Source organism: Bombus huntii, chromosome 17 (assembly GCF_024542735.1).
Source record: "Bombus huntii isolate Logan2020A chromosome 17, iyBomHunt1.1, whole genome shotgun sequence".
NCBI classification, from domain to species: domain Eukaryota; kingdom Metazoa; phylum Arthropoda; class Insecta; order Hymenoptera; family Apidae; genus Bombus; species Bombus huntii.
In genome coordinates, this window is record NC_066254.1 from 2,203,033 (window position 1) to 2,226,412 (window position 23,380).

The 23,380-nt window shown below is 33.5% G+C and overlaps 1 protein-coding gene and 1 long non-coding RNA gene across 2 annotated transcripts in view; one reads left to right on the forward strand and one right to left on the reverse strand.

The window, feature by feature from the left end:
• Nucleotides 1-13: 13 nt before the first annotated feature.
• LOC126874987 (G-protein coupled receptor dmsr-1-like) lies at nucleotides 14-23,173 on the reverse strand. The gene is made up of 4 exons (XM_050637587.1): nucleotides 21,702-23,173; nucleotides 18,306-18,552; nucleotides 6,471-6,860; nucleotides 14-660 (listed from the first exon to the last, which is right to left on the reverse strand). The coding sequence occupies exons 1-4, from the start codon at nucleotides 22,023-22,025 to the stop codon at nucleotides 455-457; spliced, it is 1,167 nt and encodes a 388-aa protein (XP_050493544.1). The 5' UTR covers nucleotides 22,026-23,173; the 3' UTR covers nucleotides 14-454.
• The window catches only part of LOC126875020 (uncharacterized), a 185,761-nt gene continuing 166,988 nt past the window's right edge, over nucleotides 4,608-23,380 (forward strand). The window contains exon 1 of the long non-coding RNA XR_007693182.1: nucleotides 4,608-4,622. This is a non-coding gene — a long non-coding RNA (uncharacterized LOC126875020). The remainder of the gene's footprint in view (nucleotides 4,623-23,380) is intronic.

Here is a 23,380-nt window from a genome sequence, read left to right on the forward strand (position 1 = left end):
TCTGCTGTTTAACATCTATTAGAAAAAGTACGCCTAAAGATTGAAAAACAAAATAAAACGATGGGAGTCTGCTTTACATTATATTTGTTATCGGTGCCGCCCTCTACACATTGAAACCTGCACTTCAATCGGATACTAACGCAGGATTCTGATTTCTGTATCGATAAAAGCTGCTTCTGATGTCGATTCTCCGATACCGAACTACATTACAAGATGTATCATGAAACCTAGGTGTCGAAGCATGTCACAATATATTTCAATGTGCATAGAGGCCTTTATATGACGTTAGTGTCTATTTATATTTGTTTGTGGCCATATTGGCGAAACATAAAGGAACGAGTAAACACTAATTTTATTGTTAAATTATTTTACTTATTTGAAAATCACAATCATCAGATGTTCGTTTGGTAGACGAGAGCATCGCAGCAGGTGGAGTCCACCACCTCCTTCTTAACTATACTTGTGTTACTTGCGTCACTGTGTGGTTTGTGCCTGTATTTCCATTATTTTCTATACAAATCTGTTTTGCAGTGCTTCTGGGGATTTTACAGTTTTTGCAGAAAAGTTCGTTAAACGTTTTCCTGAATTGTCTACTCATCGTGCAATATAGTATGAAGTTGATAGCTGAGTTTACAAGCGTTAACATATCTATAACATCACCTGAAAATTGACAAATTCTTCTGTTAATAATTCTTACAATATTAGTAAATACTTATATATATATATATATTATATATCTTATATTACAAAAAATATTTTTCACGTTTTTTATACGATGTGTCCGTTTTATCTGAAAACATGTACAATTCATTAAATTTTAGTTGCTTGAAATTTATGTTTCTCGCTTTGGTCTACTTTGAGCCAATAAAACTAGTAGAAACAGAATATCGTTGTCAATATTATTTGTTTCTGATTGTTCGTGTCTCCACTGTTTAGACAGGCTACAGGTTACAGAATATGGACTTATACCATTTTCAAAATAAATCATTATACAATTCCATTTTTTTAATCGAAATTTCATTGTTGATTGAAACAAACGAATGTTTTAAGATTTAAATTATAAATTGTTTATAAATAAAAAGATCACGTTAAAGTATGTGTTTGTCGTTTTCTCAACTTGATCAAAACATGGACTTTCATGACTTTCAAAATGAATGATCTATATTGTTACTGATACATTATGAGTCAGTATTTTATTAATTTTAATGGAACGTTATTATTAATGAAAATTTATTTATATTGTAAATAAATTGTGACAATCGTGAATATTGATAATCGTGAATCCCTTAATAAAGCTGCCAAAATGTTTCACTTTCATTTGTTTTTCTGTTGAAGGTTATCTAGTGAATATTTCACGCGCTTTTAAATTTTTCCTAACTGTATGGCGCTGTTAGTGCTGATCAATGGTCTATACTCCTTTGTGTCAAAGTGACGATAACTCTCTTTCATAGAGGTAGAAAATCAATTTTTGTGTAAAAAGTTCTTTTTTTCTCTTCGACTATATGTTATTTTGCTATTCTATCAGACATAATGTTGATAAGAAAATTAATTACTAAGAAATTCCAGGTAATCGTCAAGAAAATATCCGAGTTAATTACGAAGTTAATTACTAAGAAAGTATTAAACAAACGTAGGGTAATGAATATCGCAAATTTATTCTCTGAATATTATAATTTGATAATATTATATTCAATATTGTGAATGGTCTTCATTCGGTGAATAATAAATAATAATATTAAATTGTCCAAATGTTTCTTTTGTTTTATAAGGATATAATAGATGCACAACATTTTTTGTTTCATATTATTTTATTGAATGTATGATTTTATTTTATGTATGATCCATTTTGTTCTGTTGGAACAATAAAATTATACAATATAATTCAATAAAACAATATACAACAAAAAATGTTGTACATTCATTGTTTCCCTATAAAACGAAGGAAACTTTTGGGGCAACCTAATAATTAGTCCAATTCATAGAAATAAATTTTGTACTAATTTAAGCAGAATAACATATGTTTAATTTGTTAGTGTAAAACTTAAATTCTTCTTACCATCCAAGTAATTAAAATGATTTTCGTATTTTAATTATTTCGTATTTTAATCATTCGTTGGTGAAAATAAATCTTCCTTATAGAAATAATTTTTAATCTATACATAGTATAGTACTTTCATAAAAATAACTTCTCATGTATCTATACTGGGTGTAAAAAGTAAAAAGTATTCGCACACTCTCTAGAATAACTTTGTTTAAGATTTCATCAAACGACTTAAGTTTTTTTCGAAGTCAGTAAAAAATTTTTCAACAAAATTGCGATTGGTCGAGGCGGCGAAGGGCACAGTAAAAGTCACTTTTTACAACACCATTCTATCTGATCCTGAAACGAAAGCTTGAAAAGGACATTTTATGGATTTATGTAAGTCATATGTATCTTGAAAATTTCATCGAAAAGTCTTTACATTTATTACGGTAATAAACTGTATATGTATAACAGACATAAATCTGCGAAACGTACTTTTTAAATTTTCATTCTACAGGTTCGGATCCAAATGTTGTGAAATGTCATCTTCGCCATTTTTATCGTCACTCCAACCAATCGCAATTTTTCAAAATTTTTTTTGCGTGCCATCTAGTAAGCTAATTCTTCTAAATTACCAACTTCTCAAAGCAGCTCAAATCCAGCTTTGTTCCAACGTTACAAAAGATATTTTATTTTAAATATGTATTAAATATGTATATATATATACATATATATATGTATAAATAATTTTCTAATAGCTTTTGCGGATTGAAAATTATTGCATAATTCATTTGATTATGTCTTTTTTATAATTCTTCTGAAGGTCGTTTTAAATTACTTTCTTTATATAATACGATATAAAGTGTGCTCTCAAAACATTTATTAATTAGAATCGTAGATAATACAATAAAGTATCTAGAATTTCATAATAATACTATCATAAGGCGTATCAAATACATCCAACATTTTAAAGGATCGTATTTCTTTCAATTATACCTACAGATATTAAATTATAGTATTAATTATATATACGCTTTTGAAGTAAAATACAACTTCCAGGATTCATTTCACTATGTTTATCTCTTTGAACACGTATTCAAATATTACTACAGATAATCGCATAAAAATATATAAAATTAATTATTGCATAATTTAATTAATTATATTTTCTTTATAATTCTTTTTGACGTCGTCTGAAAGCATTTTTTTAAAATAATATGACATAATAGGTGCACGACATTTTTTGTTTTATATTATTTTGTTGAATTATGCATGATCCATTTAGTTGTGTTATTACAAAATGGATTGTTTCTAACCTCAAAATGATTTTATAAGGAAATAATAGATGCGCAACATTTTTTGTTTTACGTTATTTTATTGAATTATATATTTTGTAGTAATGGAACAATATCATACACAATTCAAAAAATAATAATACAACAAAAAATGTTGTGCATCTATTATTCCTTGTATTTCCATGTACTTTGTAGTAATAGAACCTGGTAGGTAGGTATTTCAGTTTTTTATCCTGAATAAATTATGTGCGCAAAATATTATTTGTTATTATAGTCGATAAAGCATATACTTTTTTGTACTGACTATACTTTTTTGCACTTCTCCAATTTATGCATTGGTTTCACTGTTGTACATTTAAATTAACCTGTTAACTGCGGAGTTTAGTTTCAAAAATCTCTTATGAGGTGCGTAGTTAAAATGAAATTTTATTGGAAATAAAAACCAGTGCAGGGCAAATGCTGCTATTATAAATTTCACGAAGTAAATAAAACAAAACGATGAAGGATTACATTTTTATTCGATAAAAAATTAGCAATTCATTGTTGAAAAAGGTATTTTTATTGAAAACTTAGGAACTGCCAAGAAATAATAAAATAAATCACTCAAAACGATTCTGGGAATAGCCGATATACGTAGGAAAATACACAAATGGGGATGCATTGGGGAAAATAATCAACTGAATTTATAAAAATCAACACACTATACGAAACATAACCGATATACCAAAGAAAATAATAAAAAAATTAAATTTTTTTTATAAAATACATAATAGTTTTACTGGAAGTATAAAGGAAACATAAAATTAAATATCATTTATATTGCCTTTTACTAAAATTTCGAGTTTTTATAGTAAAAGGTAATCTTTTATTTTACACGACGAGTATATACATCATCCGCACTGAAATAAAGTATTGCTTTGATGTATACACCCATCGAACGCGGTTATAACTGGTTAACTATCTTATAATTAAATGACTATAGTTTACTTAATGTGAAAGCAATTAAGATATTTTAATGTTTCTTTAACACTTTCCATGTTTGTCAGCCATCCTGGTTGGTAGACTTACGGTGGCAGTATGGTGCAGATTAACTATGGGCATAATCACTTTACTGACCGTTAGCGGTTCAACAGCATACGCACGTCCGACCGGCAACTCAGGTGCAGATTCTCCCTGTCGCTGGCTCTGTTTCGGTTTAGACTCTCCAATACCTTTCTTTTTGTCCATCGCGAACGGCATGTTTTTCAAATTGGTATAAAACTGTGGGAGCTTACAAAGCAACGCAACTGACGCAACTGAGTAAAGTATCTTAGTACTAAATAACAAATTATTGCACAAGTAATGAGAAACATTGTCAGCGACAAAAAGTTAATTAATAGGCTATCAGTCGGTAAGCATCGGCGACAAAAAGCCAATTAATAGACTATCAGTCGGTAAGCGTTGGCGACAAAAAACCGATTAATCGGCTATCGGTCGGTAAAGTGTTAAGTGAAAATGTTATTAGACCTCATCCTAGTGGCAATAAAAGACTACAATGTCAACAAGAATTGTTTTATTATAAAATACCTATCAATGAACTTTTTCTGACATTTTAATAATAAACTAGGAACTTTTTTCAACAAATCAAAGATAATTTATAATCTGTCTATCTACTCGCCAGACACGAATTCCCTGGAGTGTACCATTCGAGGGATTCTCGAGGCGGTGGTTTGCTTTAAGCCGTACAAATCGGTGGAGTCGCTAAAGCGTCATTTGATGAAGACATGGAAGCAAATTGATCAAAGTACGGTGCGTGCCTCTATAGATCAATGGAACGTCTCAGGGTTTGCAGCGACGCAAACGAAGGAATTTTCAAAAACAATTTCATCTAACTAACATTCTATGGTATTCTGATTGTTATTATGTGTTTTCTCATTTTTCTTTGATAAGATTTAGATATAAACAACTCTATCGCGACGTTGCCAAATTTGCAGTTTTTACGTACCCTGTATATACGTGCCATTCAAAGTTCCTGAATATTTCCACTCGTATAGTCGTTACACAGTGACGAGGAAGATTTAACTTATCACGAAGAACAAATTTTCAAGATTATACAGGATGTCTGGTAAGTGGTAGTACAACTGATGATTCCGCTTTTTTTAGAAAATCAAGTTTGAACATCCTTTCGATACACGTGCACTCAGACAAGTCTCAATTCAGCGAAGAGTGTTTGTTCTTGGAGGCAATGACGAAGATCATCGGATCACCAATCCATAGAAATTTAATTAAAAGAGCACAATTACGTGTGCAAAAGCATGCACATCATCTTCATCAGTTTTTGAATGAATAAAATAAATAAAATTGCTGACGATTAAGCACTTTCTTTTATTCTGTGCTCTCGTCATTCAGATCATCTGGAATTGCCAACTATCGGTAAGAACGTTTACCCATACGAACTTAAACGATAAAATTTTATTCTTTCTTTCCAATCTATTTTTTCACATAGAATCGACGCCTGTCACTCACCAGACACCCTGTATAAGAAAATATTCGCGTACTTGGGTTTTTAACTTGAACTGGATAAATATAAATCCAATTACTTTGGAATTTGCTATATAATGTTACATATGAAATTTTATAATTAATCGTATCTGAATTTGTAATTAGACTGTAAAATTGCAGGTAAAATAGAGCATACTGGTCGTTGAGAAATTGATAGTTACTAAAGTTATATTGGATATCTAGTTTGCCAGATGTGCAATCAATATCTGCGTTCATATATACTTACACAGCTACTAAAGATAAACAATTAATTTAATGAGAAATTACCATCGTTACAATATGGAAATTACATCCTCTTTATCGAATATTTTAACATCCAATACGAAAGTACTTTCCTGGCTAAATTGTTTCTCATTCTGGCAATAGAAAGCTTTGTCGCTGTGACATGTAAAAATCGTCAAAATAAATAAATGTAAAATGCTCTGCAAATTTGACTAAAAAATAAAGCTAAATTTTATAGTGAAGCTAGAAAATAAAGCCAATAGAGTTAAATTCCAAAATGTTTATCCACGATTGTACAGTCAGAGGATTCAACTTCCAGTCAGACTTTCTGTTGATCTTTTATTTAGAGCGATAGAAAATAAATATTCCATGAGTTTTGGCATACTGACCTAACATCAAGTAGCAAGTGGAGAAGAATCCTGGACCGAGAAGCACGCTGAAAAGTCCGAGTATTCCCTGTGGCAATTCTGTGAGTAGAAAGAGCAGCAAGACTGCTAGCAACATCATTGTAGTTCTATCTGTTTGTCGCTCTTTGTCCCCTCTTCGGCAACTTTTCTTTTTTTCCAGCTGTTGTTCTTGAATATTGGTTAACTTTCGCCTCCTTCGCTTTGCTTCCAATAGAACTTGCAGAAGCTTTAAGCTGACGACCGTTAGGACGAGGCAAGGCAGAAGTTTTATTACCACGCTATAAATCCAGAAATTTAGTTCCTTCAAAATGTCATGATTTTCTGCCATTTCCGTCAGTCGAACAAAGTAAAGGGTAGTGTTTGTTGTATTTCCTATTGAGAAATATAAAAACATTTTTCGTTGATCGAACCAAGTAAATGCAGCAGTATGTATATCGATTTAAATGTTAAAAGTGATTATGATATACATTTTAATGGCTACGATAAATTTTAAAATATCTCACATTTTCGTCCCTCATTAGTAGGCTGCGGATTTTTATGCATTTATGCGAAATACGAAGACACAAAACTATACAGAATGCGTATAATATACAAAACTACATGGAGCAGCCGAGATAGGTAGAGTTACAGTTTTTAATAGGAAAACCAAATTTCTGTTTAAATTTTGCTTCGTCAGTTTTGTTTATCTATAATCTCGTACGCAAAAGGAAAAAGTGACTGACACGCTCATTAACGCCCACGCTAAACTCCTGTATTTAGAAACGTGAAACTTGAACAGTATATTCCTTTTATGACGTAGGCATAGTATTTTTGGAAATACGAACCCTAAAAGGCTAAAAGGAGATGACATTTCTTTTTTTAATGTGATATCCACATTTCACGCGTGGTTTCAGTTGGGAACACGAATTTCGACGTATCACGTTAAAAATAAACAAACACGTCTTTCAGCGTTTTTCGAAATACATACAGGGTGGACAATATACGCGTAACTGAGTCATTTAAAAGTCCCGCCATTCTGGAACGATGCGATATCTTTCAGCGATTGTTCTATGAATATGAATTGAAAAAAAGAAAATTGTTTGAACACTTTGTCGAAGTAATTCTTTATCGAAGTGAAGTCGATAACCATGACCTTGACAATATCATCCGATTTAACTGCACTAGACATCTTCTTATGAGATTTCTTTAGAAATAAAGTGTATGCCAATAGACCAAATACAATGGAGCCGCTAACAGACGCTTTTCGAGAAAAGATAGCGGACATAGCTTTCGAAACGTGATATGTAATACGATATGAAAATACGATTGATCGTATTTGTTGTAATTGATCGACTTCGTACAGCGTCTGGAAGCGGACATTTTTCTGATGTTGTGTTCCATACATAATTCTCAAGTATTATTAAATGACTTGTATTGAAAAGACTGTTGATTTTTTATTCTGTTTAAACATAATTGACAATTGTAAATTGTTCACCGTGTATGTGTATCTTTTTTTGTCAGTATCCCAGAGTGTTTACAATTTGTTCCAAAAGGATATTCGGTACGTCATAACAGGATAGAAGCATGTTCAACGAACACGCCTGCCCCGTTGGATGACGTTTGTACAAAATTACGTTTACGCGTAAGTATGTTTCACTGATAATTTTTTTTCAATAACAATGAAAATCAGTCAGCTAGGGCAGAGTCGTGTAGTACCTAAGTCATTTGTTACGTCTTAGACTAGAGTGAGTAAAGAAAAAATTTCGAAAATGATTTTACAGTATAAATAGAGCTTGGTGAAAGAAAAGAAATTAATTTTGTGAAATTCAATGATAATAATTGAAATTTTGCACAAATGAAAATGTTGTAATTTGTGGGAAACGAAAAATTGTCGTCCAGTACCGGCCGATTATTCGATTAGTAGATGTTCCAGCCTGAATGATTAATAACGTTAAAAAAATGAGATTTAGAGGTTAGAATACACGTTTTTATTCAAATTGTATTCTTACATATAGTGTGTCTGGCTTATCTCGAAACGCATAAATATCTGGAAGAACATGAATCGTATGAAAAAATGTTTCGGACAGAAAATCCATAGCATGGGGGAGCACGTACTGTACTCTTGTGTATTTGACCTTGCGATGACCTCCTGTAAAAAACATATTACAGTTTTTAGGTTAACACCTCCGTCTGGTACTACAACATATTCTTGTAGCTGACATTCGAACGTTTTCAAAACACTACGAAGTCGTATCTTTTGCACTATCCGCAATCAACTTAAAAAACAAATTCGGCGGAGCAATACGAGGAATCGCCTAACCTAAAAACGATTGCTCGAAACTGACTGGTTGTTTTGAAAAAATTAGAAAACTACGACCTTGCGTTTCTACAACGCCATTCCAGTAGCAGCGTTATGAAAAGCGCCTTTACGTATCCCTGTAATGTACATTGAGTAGCGCTAGTACCGGCGAATAGATCGAATTTTAAAGTTCATATCTCGGTAGCGAATGATGCAAAAGACACGAGTTTGTAGTGTTTTGAGAATATCTGAACGTCTAACGTAAGCATATGTAATAAAAAATAAAATAAAAAATAAATAATATGAAAAATATGAAATAAAAAATTTTAACCTGGCCTTCGCAGGATGATTCGAGGTCACCGCAAGGTCAAGTACGCGAGAACATAATACATGCTTGTCGATATGGTGCAATTTTTTTGTGTCATTTATGTTTCTCAAAATATTTGTCTGATTCAAGATAAACCGAACACATTGTATATCACAAGGAAAATAATTAATATTCTTTTGATGTGTGCACTAGACATGTGATCAGTCATAGCGTTCGTCATTTTTGGAATACTGAAAGCCTCAGTAGCCTGCCCTGGGTCATTTTATTTCCGACGATTAGCTTCAAAGCCGCATGCACACTCCGCTCTGGCCATTTTTCTTTTTTCTTTTTTGGAATTTTAGACATTTTCTGCATGTAACGGTACAAGAAAGAAAAAACGAACATCTTCTAATTTAATTCCACTTGTCAACAGATTGAACTTCCAGATAAAAAGAATGTGGTCCGTACTGGGCGACATCTGATCGGCCGGTAATGGACGACAGTTAAACGTTTGGTATTTGGCTACAAACACGTGAAAATGTTTTTAATTGTAACGTATTAGGTTAGCCCAAAAGTCTCCTTCGTTTTATAAAGAAATAAAATACTCACATTTTTTGTTTGAATGCAAAACGATAGCCAAAGGACGACTGAAGATAAAGACGACAACATTTGGCACATTAAGTTTCACGTTTGAATAAATATTATCAGATAAAACAGCTGCGTGCAGATAGCGAAAGACACTTTTGGGACAACCTAATATATAATATACAAATAAGATTGCAGAACTATTTTATGGTTCGTAATTACACTCTGTTAGACTACATATGGTATACACAGTGGAAAAAGATCATTTACTTACCTGGACAATAAAATATCAGTTTTAGAAAATAACTTCTAACATTGGGAATTTCAATTTATACAGGTAACGTGTCAGAACAGCGAAAACGATGAAATAAGCGTTAGAGCTACGAAACATGTTACACAGAATTGTTATATCCATCTGTTCGTTCAAATAAAGTGCTAATATCTTGTGAAAAATGTCAGAAATAATTTTAGTCGATATTACATAGCAGTCGGTACTGCAGGACTCTGCCCTAGACATATATAATATATTGTTCATCCTGGATATATCTCATAGCTCACGTAGGAGTGAAAAACGGGTACGTTTTTTTCTCCAATGATAACCGTATCTCCATATCGGCTAAAGCTGTAAATTCGCCAGTCGACGAACAAACTCAGCTTATTAAAAATAAACTATCACGTGCTCGAGCGTGTTCACACAGAGGTTGATAAACATAAATCACTAGAGAAACAAATACTGCGCTAGCGAAACTGCGGCGGACAGCTGGCAAAGATATAAATCTGCATAAAGATCTGCAATCTGATAAGAAGGAACAAAAGCAAGAAGTTGACTATTTTAATACATGTCTTAGCCACTAATACATGACGTAATAAATAGTTACGATTATAATACACATATCGTCGCGTGGTGTCGATAGTGGCGCGACTGAAGAAATGTAAACTTTAGAGGAGAGATTTCTTTTTAAATTTACAAAGAAGTCTTCGTGATTCATTTCCACAACATCATAAGACTGACTTAAAGCAAGACAGAGGTTAAGATTGATAGCGGTATAAGTGGTAATTCCTTCGTCTGACGCGAAACTGATGGAATTATAAATATACCGTTTTGCATAGTAAAAATAGAACCACGGTGTAGATTTTCTATTCAATAGAAGCAAGATTGAAATATTTTTAGCTGTGCCACTGTCAATGCCACGCAGCCATATTAGTATTCTAATAGTTTAGATACGCAGCAAACAAACTAACTTATCGACGTCGTAAAGTTCTATTTCCTTAGCCTTTTAAAATTCTAGGTAATATACCGGGCGTATGTGCTGTTTTCTATTTCTTTTCTTTCTCAATTTATAGTTTAAGTTCAAAACTGTGATCGGAGACGATCGCAGCATCTTTGGTCAGAGCCGAATGTAACGCTACGATCGATCCTAGCCACAATGTGGTTTATCCCTTAATTACAGACTACTTGTCCCTGAGAGAAATTTGAGATCGTATTTCATTGATAAAATCTGACTGAGTTTGCAAGTTTCAGCATTTCAGTAAACCGTAGAAATCCATAATAAACAAATCGTATATATCGGTAAAGAAAATCTGTTATGTTCGATTCATTTCTCTGACATAGTAGCGATAAATTAAATTTCCGAGTGATTTAAGGAACGAATAGTTTAAACTGCGTGCCATCAAAAAAGTTTTTGATAATTCTCATTGACTCGTAATTCGTTTAATTGATTTTTAATTGACTCGGAATAATTTTTAAATAATTTCACTTATCGCTTTTGGCTTTTTATTAATTAGTTTGCTTATAAACATAAATATTATATATTTTCATGCGTTGTAATTCTGCCAAATAAAACGTACTGTGAGTATTTGAAATTACAACTGTGTTGCTTGTGTTTCTACTTTTGATTGGATTGAATTTTCGTATATTTATTTATTTATTCGTAAGCATAAATGTTTCATTCGCATTTATTGTAATTTAGCTGAGCAAATATTACGATTTTTGAAATTTATAATCGTGTCGTTTCTCTTTTTACTTTTGATTGAATTCGATCTTCGTGTATTCGATTATTTATTTGAAAATACAAATATTTCATTCCCATTTGCCGTAATTCAACTGAATAAATATTATCATTTTTCAAAATTGCAATTGCGTCACTTTTATTCCTACTTTTCATTCGATTGAATGTTCATATCTTACTTCTGACAAAGCAAAACATTTTTCCGAATTTAACAGTGTTCCGGATATGCAATAAATGTTTGGAGTATTAATCATTTTTGTAAGTTGCATTCCAAAGCCAAATAGCCATTTTCGACCTCGGTTCACTTTACTGAAGAAACAAGGGAAGAAAACAACAGAGTTGAATAAAAAAACAAAAATCTATGTAAAAATATTATTATTAATAAACATTATTGTAAATAAATATTATTAAAATTATTATTATTAACTTTGCACGCGATAGTTTTACGAACGCGTCTTTAACAAAATTTTTGGCAAGGAATTGAAATGAAAAATTGCACTTTTACCAACGTAAGAAATTTGTTAACGAATTAGAAGAACACTATCGAAACGAAAACGACTCGAAGGATACAGCAGGACTAATTTTAATAGTTATTGATGAATAACCTTACCTTCTATATATTAACAATTTTATTTAAATATGCATCCAATCTTTTTTTTTTTTTTTTGTAGTTTTAATTTTCGTGATAGTAAAGAAACATAATGAATATTCAACAAGTTCGTTAAACTAAATTTTTATTACATTCTATCTTTTTTTTATCTTTGCTTCCTGACTTTCTAAATTGTTTTCGGGCACCTTTAGCTATTAGCTTATCGCTAAGCACGAAAGCGATCGTTTTACATCGCCGTATTAGTTACCATATTCGATATGCAATATCGTAATAATAGAAAACGTTCAACATGCGAAGTGTCTCAAGTAAATACGTAACGTACAACGAATTATTTACATATGCGAGAATTTGTTATCAATGATAGTAAAATCTTTGATCTTTCGAAGCTCGACAGCTCTCTTCGTGCAGATGCAAATTCGCTGCTAGCTACTTCGAACGAGGAAATAATAGCCCCTTTCCTTTTGTACAGATACGTAGCATCGATTCAAGCAACTTTAAATAGATCTTATACTGCCACTTATAACGCTCGTTTCGAACGTATAAGTAAAATATATAAACGTTTAAATGTGATGGGCAGAGACGTACAGTGGCGGGCTAAGTTTCTGTGCTGTAATCACTATACTGTACTATACTGTAGCTAGTCTTGACAAGAGTCAAATTTGAACGAAAGCAATTTACGGTGCGAACGATGTTCGATAAAGGGAGACAAATATGGTTTCCTTCAAATTTTATCGTAAAGATTAATCATAAATGAAAAAGATCAAGAAGCTTGTAATTTGCAGCGAACGAAAAATTATTGTAGTTAGTAGATTTTAAGATCTAAGTATTAACTGCCAACGTGTAAATTGGTAAAAAGCATTTAAGCAGAATAGAATTTATTTTTAAGCGCGTCTACGAATATCGCAAGTAAAACGATCGACACTTTCTTGGTCTTTTCGCTCTATGTGAACATAACCTATAAATCTGACGCACTGCGTTCAATCTTGGTGGAATGATTTCTTGCAAACGGTGCACTCAGCGACTTATTCATTGAAGTTCAATTTCCTCCTTGGCGAGCTATTATTTTCTTTTTCAAGCTTGCTTCCTCTCTCGGAGAGACTTTGCTTATACGAAAAGATTTAACAAAATTTGAACGCTACTGGCCGATTAAAATGTGGTGGCCACTGTACGACAAGCATATGGAGAAGGTCTCAGATTTGACGTGTAAAGTAAACAGCAAAAATGTTTTGGAATCTCTTTGCCATGAGACAGGACAATAAAGTTTCATATAAGACACTTCGCATAATTGGTTACACGATATTTTCCCACTAAGCGAAAAAGAGGTGTTGAGATCAAACTTTAATAGTAGAAATTGCTCATAAACGTTAAAAAGCTTTCAATTGTAGCATATATAAACATCACTAACGTTATTAATTTATACTAATGTAAAAATCTCTTTCATAAGATTAACAACATTACTAACAAGAGTAGTAAGAAAAGAAAAAATAAAGACGTTAGAAGAATAAAATGCTTTCATGCTATCTGTTGTTTCTGTAGTATGTTTCTTCAAACGCAACGTACTGATTAAGCAACTGGTATGAATACAAATAAGGCGTTCGTGATACTACTTTTATGATCGTCGGTGAAATGGAACAAAAATCTCTTGGCCACTTGGAGTAATATATTTTTAATAAGAATATTAAAATGTAACGTAAATTATGGATTTTTTGATATTGATGAAAATTCAGAAGATTTAGGCATTAAAAGACTATATACATAATAGTTACGGTATAATAGTCTGATTGGAAAGAAAAATACAATTCTACTTTGTTGATTTACAGCCACATCTTCAAAAAAAAAAAAAAAAATAATTAGGTTCTATGGGAATTGACATCATGAGATTATTCAACTTTTTCTGTATCATTTATTAACAAGGAATACACTTCTGGATAAAAAGATAATATCGAATGATATATAGTAGAACCTCGATTATCTGAACGCCTGTTATCCGAATTTTTTACTATCCGAACGATCCATTATTGGAACATGTTTCTCTGCAAGAATTTTTGTTAACGATCGAGCAATTTAAAGGACTGCTATTATATAGTGGCATAGGCTCGCTTAGGCATGAAATGTGTGATACTAAGAGGAGCACGAAGTAAATTAGCTACACTGAGGACACCACACAGGAAAAAGTGAAAGATTATATTATAACAGACGTAGAAGAAACTCTATATCGAATACAATACCAGGGTTCGGTAAATGTGACGACGCCGACATAATAGAATGCTTTCAATGTGATGAATCGTCTTCAATTGACCGTGATACTGACGTAATGTGCGCTTCGAGTAATGTATTGAAACATGAATAGAATGGTAATGACGATATTCCTCAACGTTTTCAAGTATTTGAGGCTTTAGAAATAGAGCTAAGATGGCAAGTGAGAGAAAAGAAATATAACTTTACCAAAATCTGGTAATTCGATCATTTATATTACTATTAATATTTTTTTTTATTTACTATTTTGTTATTAATGTTTATGTTCCTTTTCAAAATACATATGATATATGACGATGAACATCAGGAAAGTAACTGTTCCATTATCCAAAAATTTCCTTATACGAACACCTATATCCCCTATTTCGGATAATTGAGGTTCTACTGTATAAATTTCGGGTATCGTTGAAATACCCGATATAGATTTCACCGACAACTATTCATCGACGCCAGACTTGACCTACACCAAACTTGACCGACATCATGCATGACTCACACCAGACTTGATCCACATCATGCTTGATTGACATCATACTGGATTGATATCAGAACTGACCGGTATCAGACTTGATTGACATTAGAATTGACCGATACTAAACTTGATCCACATCAGACTTGACCGATACTAGACTTAACTGACATCAGACTTGACAAATAGTAGACTTGACAGCAAACTTGATCATCATACTGGATTGATATCAGAACTGACCGGTACAAGACTTGATTGACATTAGAATTGAACGATACCAAACTTGATTGACATCAGAATTGACTGATATCACACCTGATTAACATCAGGATTGACCGATAATAGACTTGACCACCAAGAAACTTGACCGACACCAGACTCGATTGACACCAAACTTGACAAGTAACAGACTTGACCGACACCAGACTTGATCCACATCAGACTTGACCGATACTAGACTTAACTGACATCAGACTTGACAAATAGTAGACTTGACAGCAAACTTGATCATCATACTGGATTGATATCAGAACTGACCGGTATCATACTTGATTGACATTAGAATTGAACGATACCAAACTTGATTGACATCAGAATTGACAAATAACAGACTTGACCGACACCAGACTTGATCCACATCAGACTTGACCGATACTAGACTTAACTGACATCAGACTTGACAAATAGTAGACTTGACAGCAAACTTGATCATTATACTGGATTGATATCAGAACTGACCGGTATCAGACTTGATTGACATTAGAATTGACCGATACCAAACTTGATTGACATCAGAATTGACAAATAGCAGACTTGACCAACATTAGATTGATCGATACTAGATTTGATTGGCATCAAAATTGACCGATAGTAGCCTTGACCAACACCAGATTTGATTGACACCAGACGTGACAAGTAGCAAACTTGACAAACAGCAGATTTGAGTGACACCAGACTTGACCAATAGTAGACTTGATCGATAAGAAACTTGACCGACACCACATTTCACCGACAGTAGTTTTGGCCAACAACAACTTTGACTGGCAATTTTGACTAGCAACAACTTTGAAGGGAAGAATTAACTGGCAGAATTGACTGGCAGAATTAACACAGAAAAGTAGGAGAGGATTGTTACTTGTGTAGGTTTAATGCTGCAGATAATTGATAGGATTAAAAAAGTTGACCTAAACCTAATACCATGGATAAGCTGGCTAGCAATTAAATATTTTGGTTTGATTTCAATTAATTTATGGCAAGTTTGAGTGTAATTTTAACACAAATCAATATGAATTTCATGATCTGCTTTAGGTTTGTCTTTGGTCTAGTCTTTTTAATCCGGCTACGGTAAGGCAGTCGGCCATCAATTATCCGCAGTAATAAATCTACGTGAATAAGTAAAAATCCTCTTTCATTTCCCTGTGCTAATACTGCCAGTCAGTTAAAGCTGTCGTCGGCGAAATCTGGTGTCGGTGAATAGCTGTCGGTGAAATTCCTGTCGGTGATTTCAATGGAACGCATAAATTTCATCTTTTCATGTAATAATGTAATATGCATACTGTGTACAGTTACAAATTTGGTTTCTGTAATTTGTGTCTCGACTTATTGAAACAATTCGTAGATCTATAAAAACATTAAGACGTCTACTTAGGAACGAAAATGGAGATTAAAATGTAACTGTGATTCGTAATAATGCAGCTTTTAACAAAACCTCCATTGTTTCTAATTACTGTAGTCGTTAGCAAAGAATTATTTCAGACGCTAGATTATCTTTCCTTGAGTCACTATTTCAATCCATTACCATGTACAAAACAGCGTTGTCTTTGTAAACATTTTGCCTTTACAAACAATTTACCTAAAGCATTCTCAACAATTATTTATAAAAATATTTACAAATCTGAGGAGCTAATACGAGAGTATATTTTCGCGTGGAAGATATGCTTCAACGATCTTGTCACTACGCTATTAAAATCACCTGCTTTCAACTTTGCCCTGTTGTATATTAGATCAAGACATTTAGTGTAATAAATTTAATTTCAAACAAATGCAACAATAATCGTTTCGTAATTATCGCTGCTCATTCAGTTCATGATGCTATTTTATACATTTGTGTGACGATGCATCTTTGCTACCATCTCTTTGTATACACGAAGATGACAATTTAGTAACCAAAATTATGGAGACGATGATACGTAAACTATATTAGTATGTAATTTTCAAATTTATTTCTCGTTTACTCCTATAATGCTTTCTTGATTTTGTTTTTTGTAAAGAGCAGCAGATTGCGTTTATATAGCTTTTTTAAAACATTTATTGTCTCTAAATATCTATAGCACACAAGGTGTCTCATTTTAACCGACCCACGCAAACATCTCCTAAATAACACCTTATTTGAGAAGTTTCCTCACGTAAAACTTGTTCTGCTTGAAGGGGAACATTTTAGGATGATCACCAGATTTGTCTAAGTGTTTCTTTAAATGGAACTATATATTTTTTCGATACACCGTTTGATGCAATTTTCAATCCTCTACGAAAAAGGCATTAAGGTACTTGTATCTGAAAACTAGCTTAGTTTAATAGTAATTTCGTCCAATCGAGCGTATGAACGACAAGGAAAGCATTGCGCCATCTTTCCTTCTTTTTATACCATAAGTGTTACAAGATTAGAGTCGAAATATCTTTTAAAATAAGCATATTCCCATCCAAGTACTTGAAACTTTACAACCCACCTGTTAGACTTTACAATCGCCGAAGAAAACGTGTATAAAGACAACAAATGGTCTGAAATTGCTTTAATGCTTTCTTAACATCTAGGTTAATCGAATACCAGAAAAGATTATTATTAAAAATCACAGTTGCAATTTCGTATTTCATTTTTATTCCTAAATAGATATTCGACTGTTTTATCGTTTCGTCTTCTCTTCCTCGCGAATTATTTCGACAAATTAAGCGATAAATCGCAGAAATCAACCGTGATACTATATCGAAGATATTAATTTAGAAGATAATAATCATACTTCGTTCCTTCAACGTAAGAAATCACACGAATATATTGTGAAGAATCGAATGATAACATAAGTGCGCTATCTCTTTATCCGTGATTGTAAATCATGTTAATCAGACGATCCATCCTATATAAAATATCTTATTAGGTGTAAATCTAATTTGAATTTTTCTTTCCAAAGGCGTTCAATAATCGATCGTATTTAAACAGCGGCGAGAAAATATTAACGATAATTAGTCGTTGATGTTTCGCCGAATAATATAATACAAATTCGTAAGTGACATGCATAAAGTGCTACTTACCGATCAAACTTTCATTTCGAGACTTTATGCTCATTCCATTGGAATCCAAAACTTCTACTTGCTGTCTTACTTCTGTCGTGATATACACGGGTATACAAAGCACAGGACAGAAAATATAGGCGATCGAAATCGCAAAAATAGTTCTCTTGTAACTACACCACTCTCTGTTTTGTTGCGGCCTTGCTACCGCCACGTATCTCCACACAGCCAGTATCAAAGTTAAACAAATTGAAATAGTGTGACAAACCTGTGGATATTACATTGGAACTCTGTGAATTTATCTGCATTGTTGCTCCTTTTTGTTAAATCGATATTTTCCAATTACGAATCGTATGCTTATTTCCTCGATTGATTTACGTCGAAGAGAAAAATGTTTATGACAGTAACATTCGCTATAAATACCGAGCAAACTTCCACGAGTTCTACTTTTTTCCTCTCTGTTTAAATCACAGTGAAACTTTGCAGAACATTGGTTGGTTCCAATGCACGTGGTAACTGCTTTGGTTAGAAAAGTTGGGCTAAGTATTTTAAAACTAGTCTACTGCTAATGCTAGTGTTTTTACTAGTTTATTACCAACACTAGCATTTTGATACTAATATATTACCAATACTAGTAATTTTAATATCAGAGTCTGATTTGAAGAAAATGAAATTAACATGAAATAAAATAAAGATAAATAATGTTGGACTGCAATTTGGTTTTTAATTAAAGAAGAAGGCAAATCCAATATATTGTATATTGGATTGATTGGTGTTCAAACATATAGGTCGATTCTCATCAAACAAAGCAAGGAAACGACGGTTCAGAAAGAATGCGATGAGCCATAAATACCAAACGATTTTATAGGTCACTAGTACGATAAACACATTGCATTATTTAACACGTATTTTCGAAATGAAATTTTAATTCCATATGACAAAATTACTTCGAACCCACGTATTCTGAAGTCAGCCTCAAGTAAGTTAAATTTCTACCAAATGTTCTAATTTTGTTTAACTATGTACGTGATACACAGACAACCGGAAAAATTTGCAACTTTCCTCTTCCTTCCTTTTCCTTCCTTCGTAATAATAAATTGTTACGTTTCGTGGAAACTTACAGTAGGAATGCAGCATCCGAACACCTATTATTTCGAATATTACACTATCCGAACGTTCTATTAACGGAACGATATTTCTTGCTCGCGTTCTTTGATATTACACGTATTTTCTCTAATTTCCTGTTACTTTCCTATTGTCTTAATACGAAACTAATACGCGTGATATATTTTGTGTAGTGGGATCAACGAGAAAACGTGTTGCATCGAGTATTGAAAGGAAAGGGTAAGATACTCGAATAGTTAGAAAAACGTACGGAAGTGTTGCCAAAACTACAAAAATTTACAACGTTGGTAGACCTGTAATTAATGGCGTCAAAACCAGGTGTTTCAGGAAGAAGTAGAAAAACCTTAATGCACATGAAAAATAATAAAAAGTAACAAATCAGAGAAAATGGAATGCCAGTATCTACATATATATTATACGTAAAAGTTTTGGAATGTAGATAAAAATTATTATCAATGTTTTAGGTCCTTGTGTTGGAAAATAGAAGATTATAGTGAAAGTGACGATGCGGAACCTCTCTATTGAGTTGTACGGAAAGTTCGTTCTGTTTTTCAATCAATGTACGCACCATTCCTTTCGATAACTTTTCGCCTTCCGTGTGGTAACTTGGTCATCCTATTGGTGTGCAAGTGCTTAGTCTTCCGAGGAAAAGAAACGTTCCAGTTCGTTTTTCCAAAGAATGATAAGTTCTTGTCGTTGAGGTAGTTTTATAACAAGCGAGACAAGCGATAGTCTGAGCGTGCAAGATCGTGAAAATATGCTACACGCGATAAAATACCCTATCCAAGTTGCGTCATCATTTTTGTCGTGTGCCGATTGACGCATTTGGTCTCGCGTTTCCTTGGTGAACCATGTTCGAATTTGTGCCAGATCAACAAGAAACAAGTCGTTCCAAAAATATTCGTTTCACATTCGACTGTTGATTAATCGACAATATTAAGTTCGACCAATTGAATTGTGGTTAAGGACCATTTTCTAAACTCAGACCCATCTCGCTAAGAAAAACGGAACGAACTTCATGTTCGGCCTAATATTTCTAACAAATGTTTATGGCGCTAGAAGCGTTAGTTTGAGCCATATACAGTAATATACTGTAATTCAACGTAGTTCAATGTATTAACAAAATTTGATGTAGTAGCGAAAAGGATATAGGATTCATAAATAATTTAAAAAACATTACACTTTTTCGTTTTATAAGGAAATTCAACATTCTTTGTTTTATATTATTTTATTGAATTATGTATGATCATAATAATAGAAATAGAATAGAATGAAACATAATTCAACAAAATAATATAAAATAAAAAATGTCGTGGATTATTTCCTTACAAAGCGAAAGAAACTTCTGGGATAACCTGATATTATTGATATTGAAATATAGAATAATAATGAAAAAAAGACGCGAGTTCCATTACTCGGAATTCGAACGGTTATGCCTCCTCGTTAGTTCGGATACTGCAGATTCCACTGTATTTTATTCGACACAATCATTCTTCACTTTGAGGCTTTCAAATTTTTTAACAAATCATCGACATTTTCAGCGACGAATTTGCCTATCGGCTCGTCAGACAGTTCATAGAATTTCCAGGCAAAGTTATCTAAGGACCAGGAACATGAAGTGGAAATTCGTATTCTTAAAAAGAAAGCAGTTTTAGCTTTCGTTAGTTAACTAGTTTCTTGTTATTATTTAATTTGAGCCGTCGTCGTTTCAAGACGCTGCTCTCCAATTTATCCATCAAAGAGCAGAAAACGATGAACGATTTCTTTTCAAATGGAAACGAAGCAAATGCCACGCTAATTTCTGAAATCTACTTGGCAGTTACCATCAGTCGACGACAAATAATAACTTCTCGTTTTCGCACGTTACGGAAATTCGTCGAACCTCGTAAATTCTTCGTGCAACCTCAATCAGACTGGACCTTATTCCTACAATCAACAATCGAGCAAGCCAACTGCCATTCTTTTCAAGATAGAAAAGCTATACTGTTCCAAGCGAGGAGCCAATTTCCTCCGCTGGTTAACCACGAGCCTAACTCCATGGTTTATCATTAGATCTCGAGCACGCGGATCGCTGTACTTTACGATATATACAACAATTCGGCAAATGCGTTTTTCCTACACAATTCGAGAAACAGACGCGCGTTCTGTCGTTCGAAAAGTTATGTCTACCCATCATCAATTCGCGTACCGAAGATTACCCGGCATAGTCGAACTTGCGAGCAAAAGCAACTTCTTAAATGGAATCTGTTAATCTCGATGTTAATTAATTTAATCGTGTTAATTGTCCGTTACCTGTGCGAAATTCGAATGGAACAGCACAAAAATCGTCCATCCGTAGGTGAAGGTGTCCCTTCTTGATCGCCGATACAAATAGAGGTGAAACGCGTACGGAATGTAATCGATCATGACGAGCAGATCAGCCACGGCCAATCCCGTTAAAATTATATTGGTTGGTGATCGCATTTCCCGGCGAGTCAGGACAAGAATGTTTAAAATGTTGGCGATCGAACCGAAAATACAAACGAAAAGAGAAATCCAGCCGTGCAGCCGCGAGTAATAGGAATGAAACGACGATAAATCGCAAACGTAGTAGCTGGTCGATGCGTTGAAATCCATGATCCTCTGAAATACACTAGCTATTCTTTTATCTCTCTCGTCTTTTAACGGCCCTCGTCGTTGCTCGTCTGCCGGCTGGTCTTCGATAAGTAATTATCCTAATGGGATATCTTCGATGATCTTCGATGTTCGAGTGTTCTGCTCGCAACGGTAATTCCGCGTAAACGAACGTGCTTCTTCTTCCTTTCTCCAGGTACAGAAATGTTTTCCGAGGGAAATCCCTTAAATACCACGATATCGATCCTTCGAATTTCGTCCTTCGAATTTGCCCGCAAATTAAGACGATAATGAAAAAACGAGAAAAGAAAAGCGATACATTTTTGTACGTTTTGCTAATGCTGTTTAAACCATCAGGAAGAAAGAATTAATCATTAAGATGAAATAATTAGGAACATACGTATGGACGATAATTTCTGGTAGTTTGCGTTATTGTTAGAAACTTTCTCTCTCTGTCGTTTATTGTTCTTTATCTTTAGAACCGTGCACAGAGTTATTTGAGAATTTGTTGCACTGCTGTGCTTAGTCCTCGAAGAAATCCTCTTTGGCCTTCCTTTACGACTTCCGTTCTTTTATCCTTGAGACTTTAGAATCTGTCGGGAAATCGCCGCTTATCCTTAATGATGTTCTTCGAATCAAAGGAAAATTAAGACTCTGTGTGCTGGTGGATTAGTCAGCAGCATATTTTGCAATTTCGATCTTCTCATGGGAATCGAATGACGGTTCGATCGAATCGAACAGTTTACCTTTCATTTATATGGCCGTTTCTATTTTCAAATGCGATTTAACATTTCGATCGTGCGCTTTCAAGAAAGACACTGGAAAATTCCTCTCGTTTCGTACGATTGTTCTAGCGAGCACATTTAACGGATCGACAGTTTTTAATTTTTTATTTTCCCTTCTTATTAACAAAACGCAACTAAAACGCGAACAGTTAATACACTACGATTAATTTAAATTTTCATTTACGTAATTAAGTATCTTTTTTTTTTTTTGCTTCTCCTTTTATTTTGTAGCTGTTGTAAACGATTGAAATTTAAACCGAATGGAAGACACACAACGAGATGCAACAAGCGAGCAGTTGGAGAAACGAACGACGCAACCGTGACGAAGAACGTCGGAACCGAGCGACGTCGGCCAAGCTAATGTCGCCGCGACGCTATCCCATGTTGCAGCCGCCCCGAAATTTTAACGCAGACGCAGATCATTTCCCTGTCTCTCGCTCTTTCTCCCTTCCTCTTTCATTCCGATTTTCTCTCTTTCCCTTCCACCCTTAGTCTTCTATTTATCACGCGATTCATCTACTTAATAATTCTTTGTCTTATTCTTTTCTACATTCATATATTTCCACATGGGCA

Coding starts and splice junctions, on each gene's coding strand:
- LOC126874987 (XM_050637587.1), bottom strand. CDS start 22,025: ATGGATTTCAACGCATCGACCAGCTACTACGTTTGCGATTTATCGTCG. Junction 6,861..18,305: donor TCGAAATGAAAGTTTGATCG/GTAAGTAGCACT, acceptor ATTTCTCAATAG/GAAATACAACAAACACTACC. Junction 661..6,470: donor CACTTGCTACTTGATGTTAG/GTCAGTATGCCA, acceptor GTCAATTTTCAG/GTGATGTTATAGATATGTTA.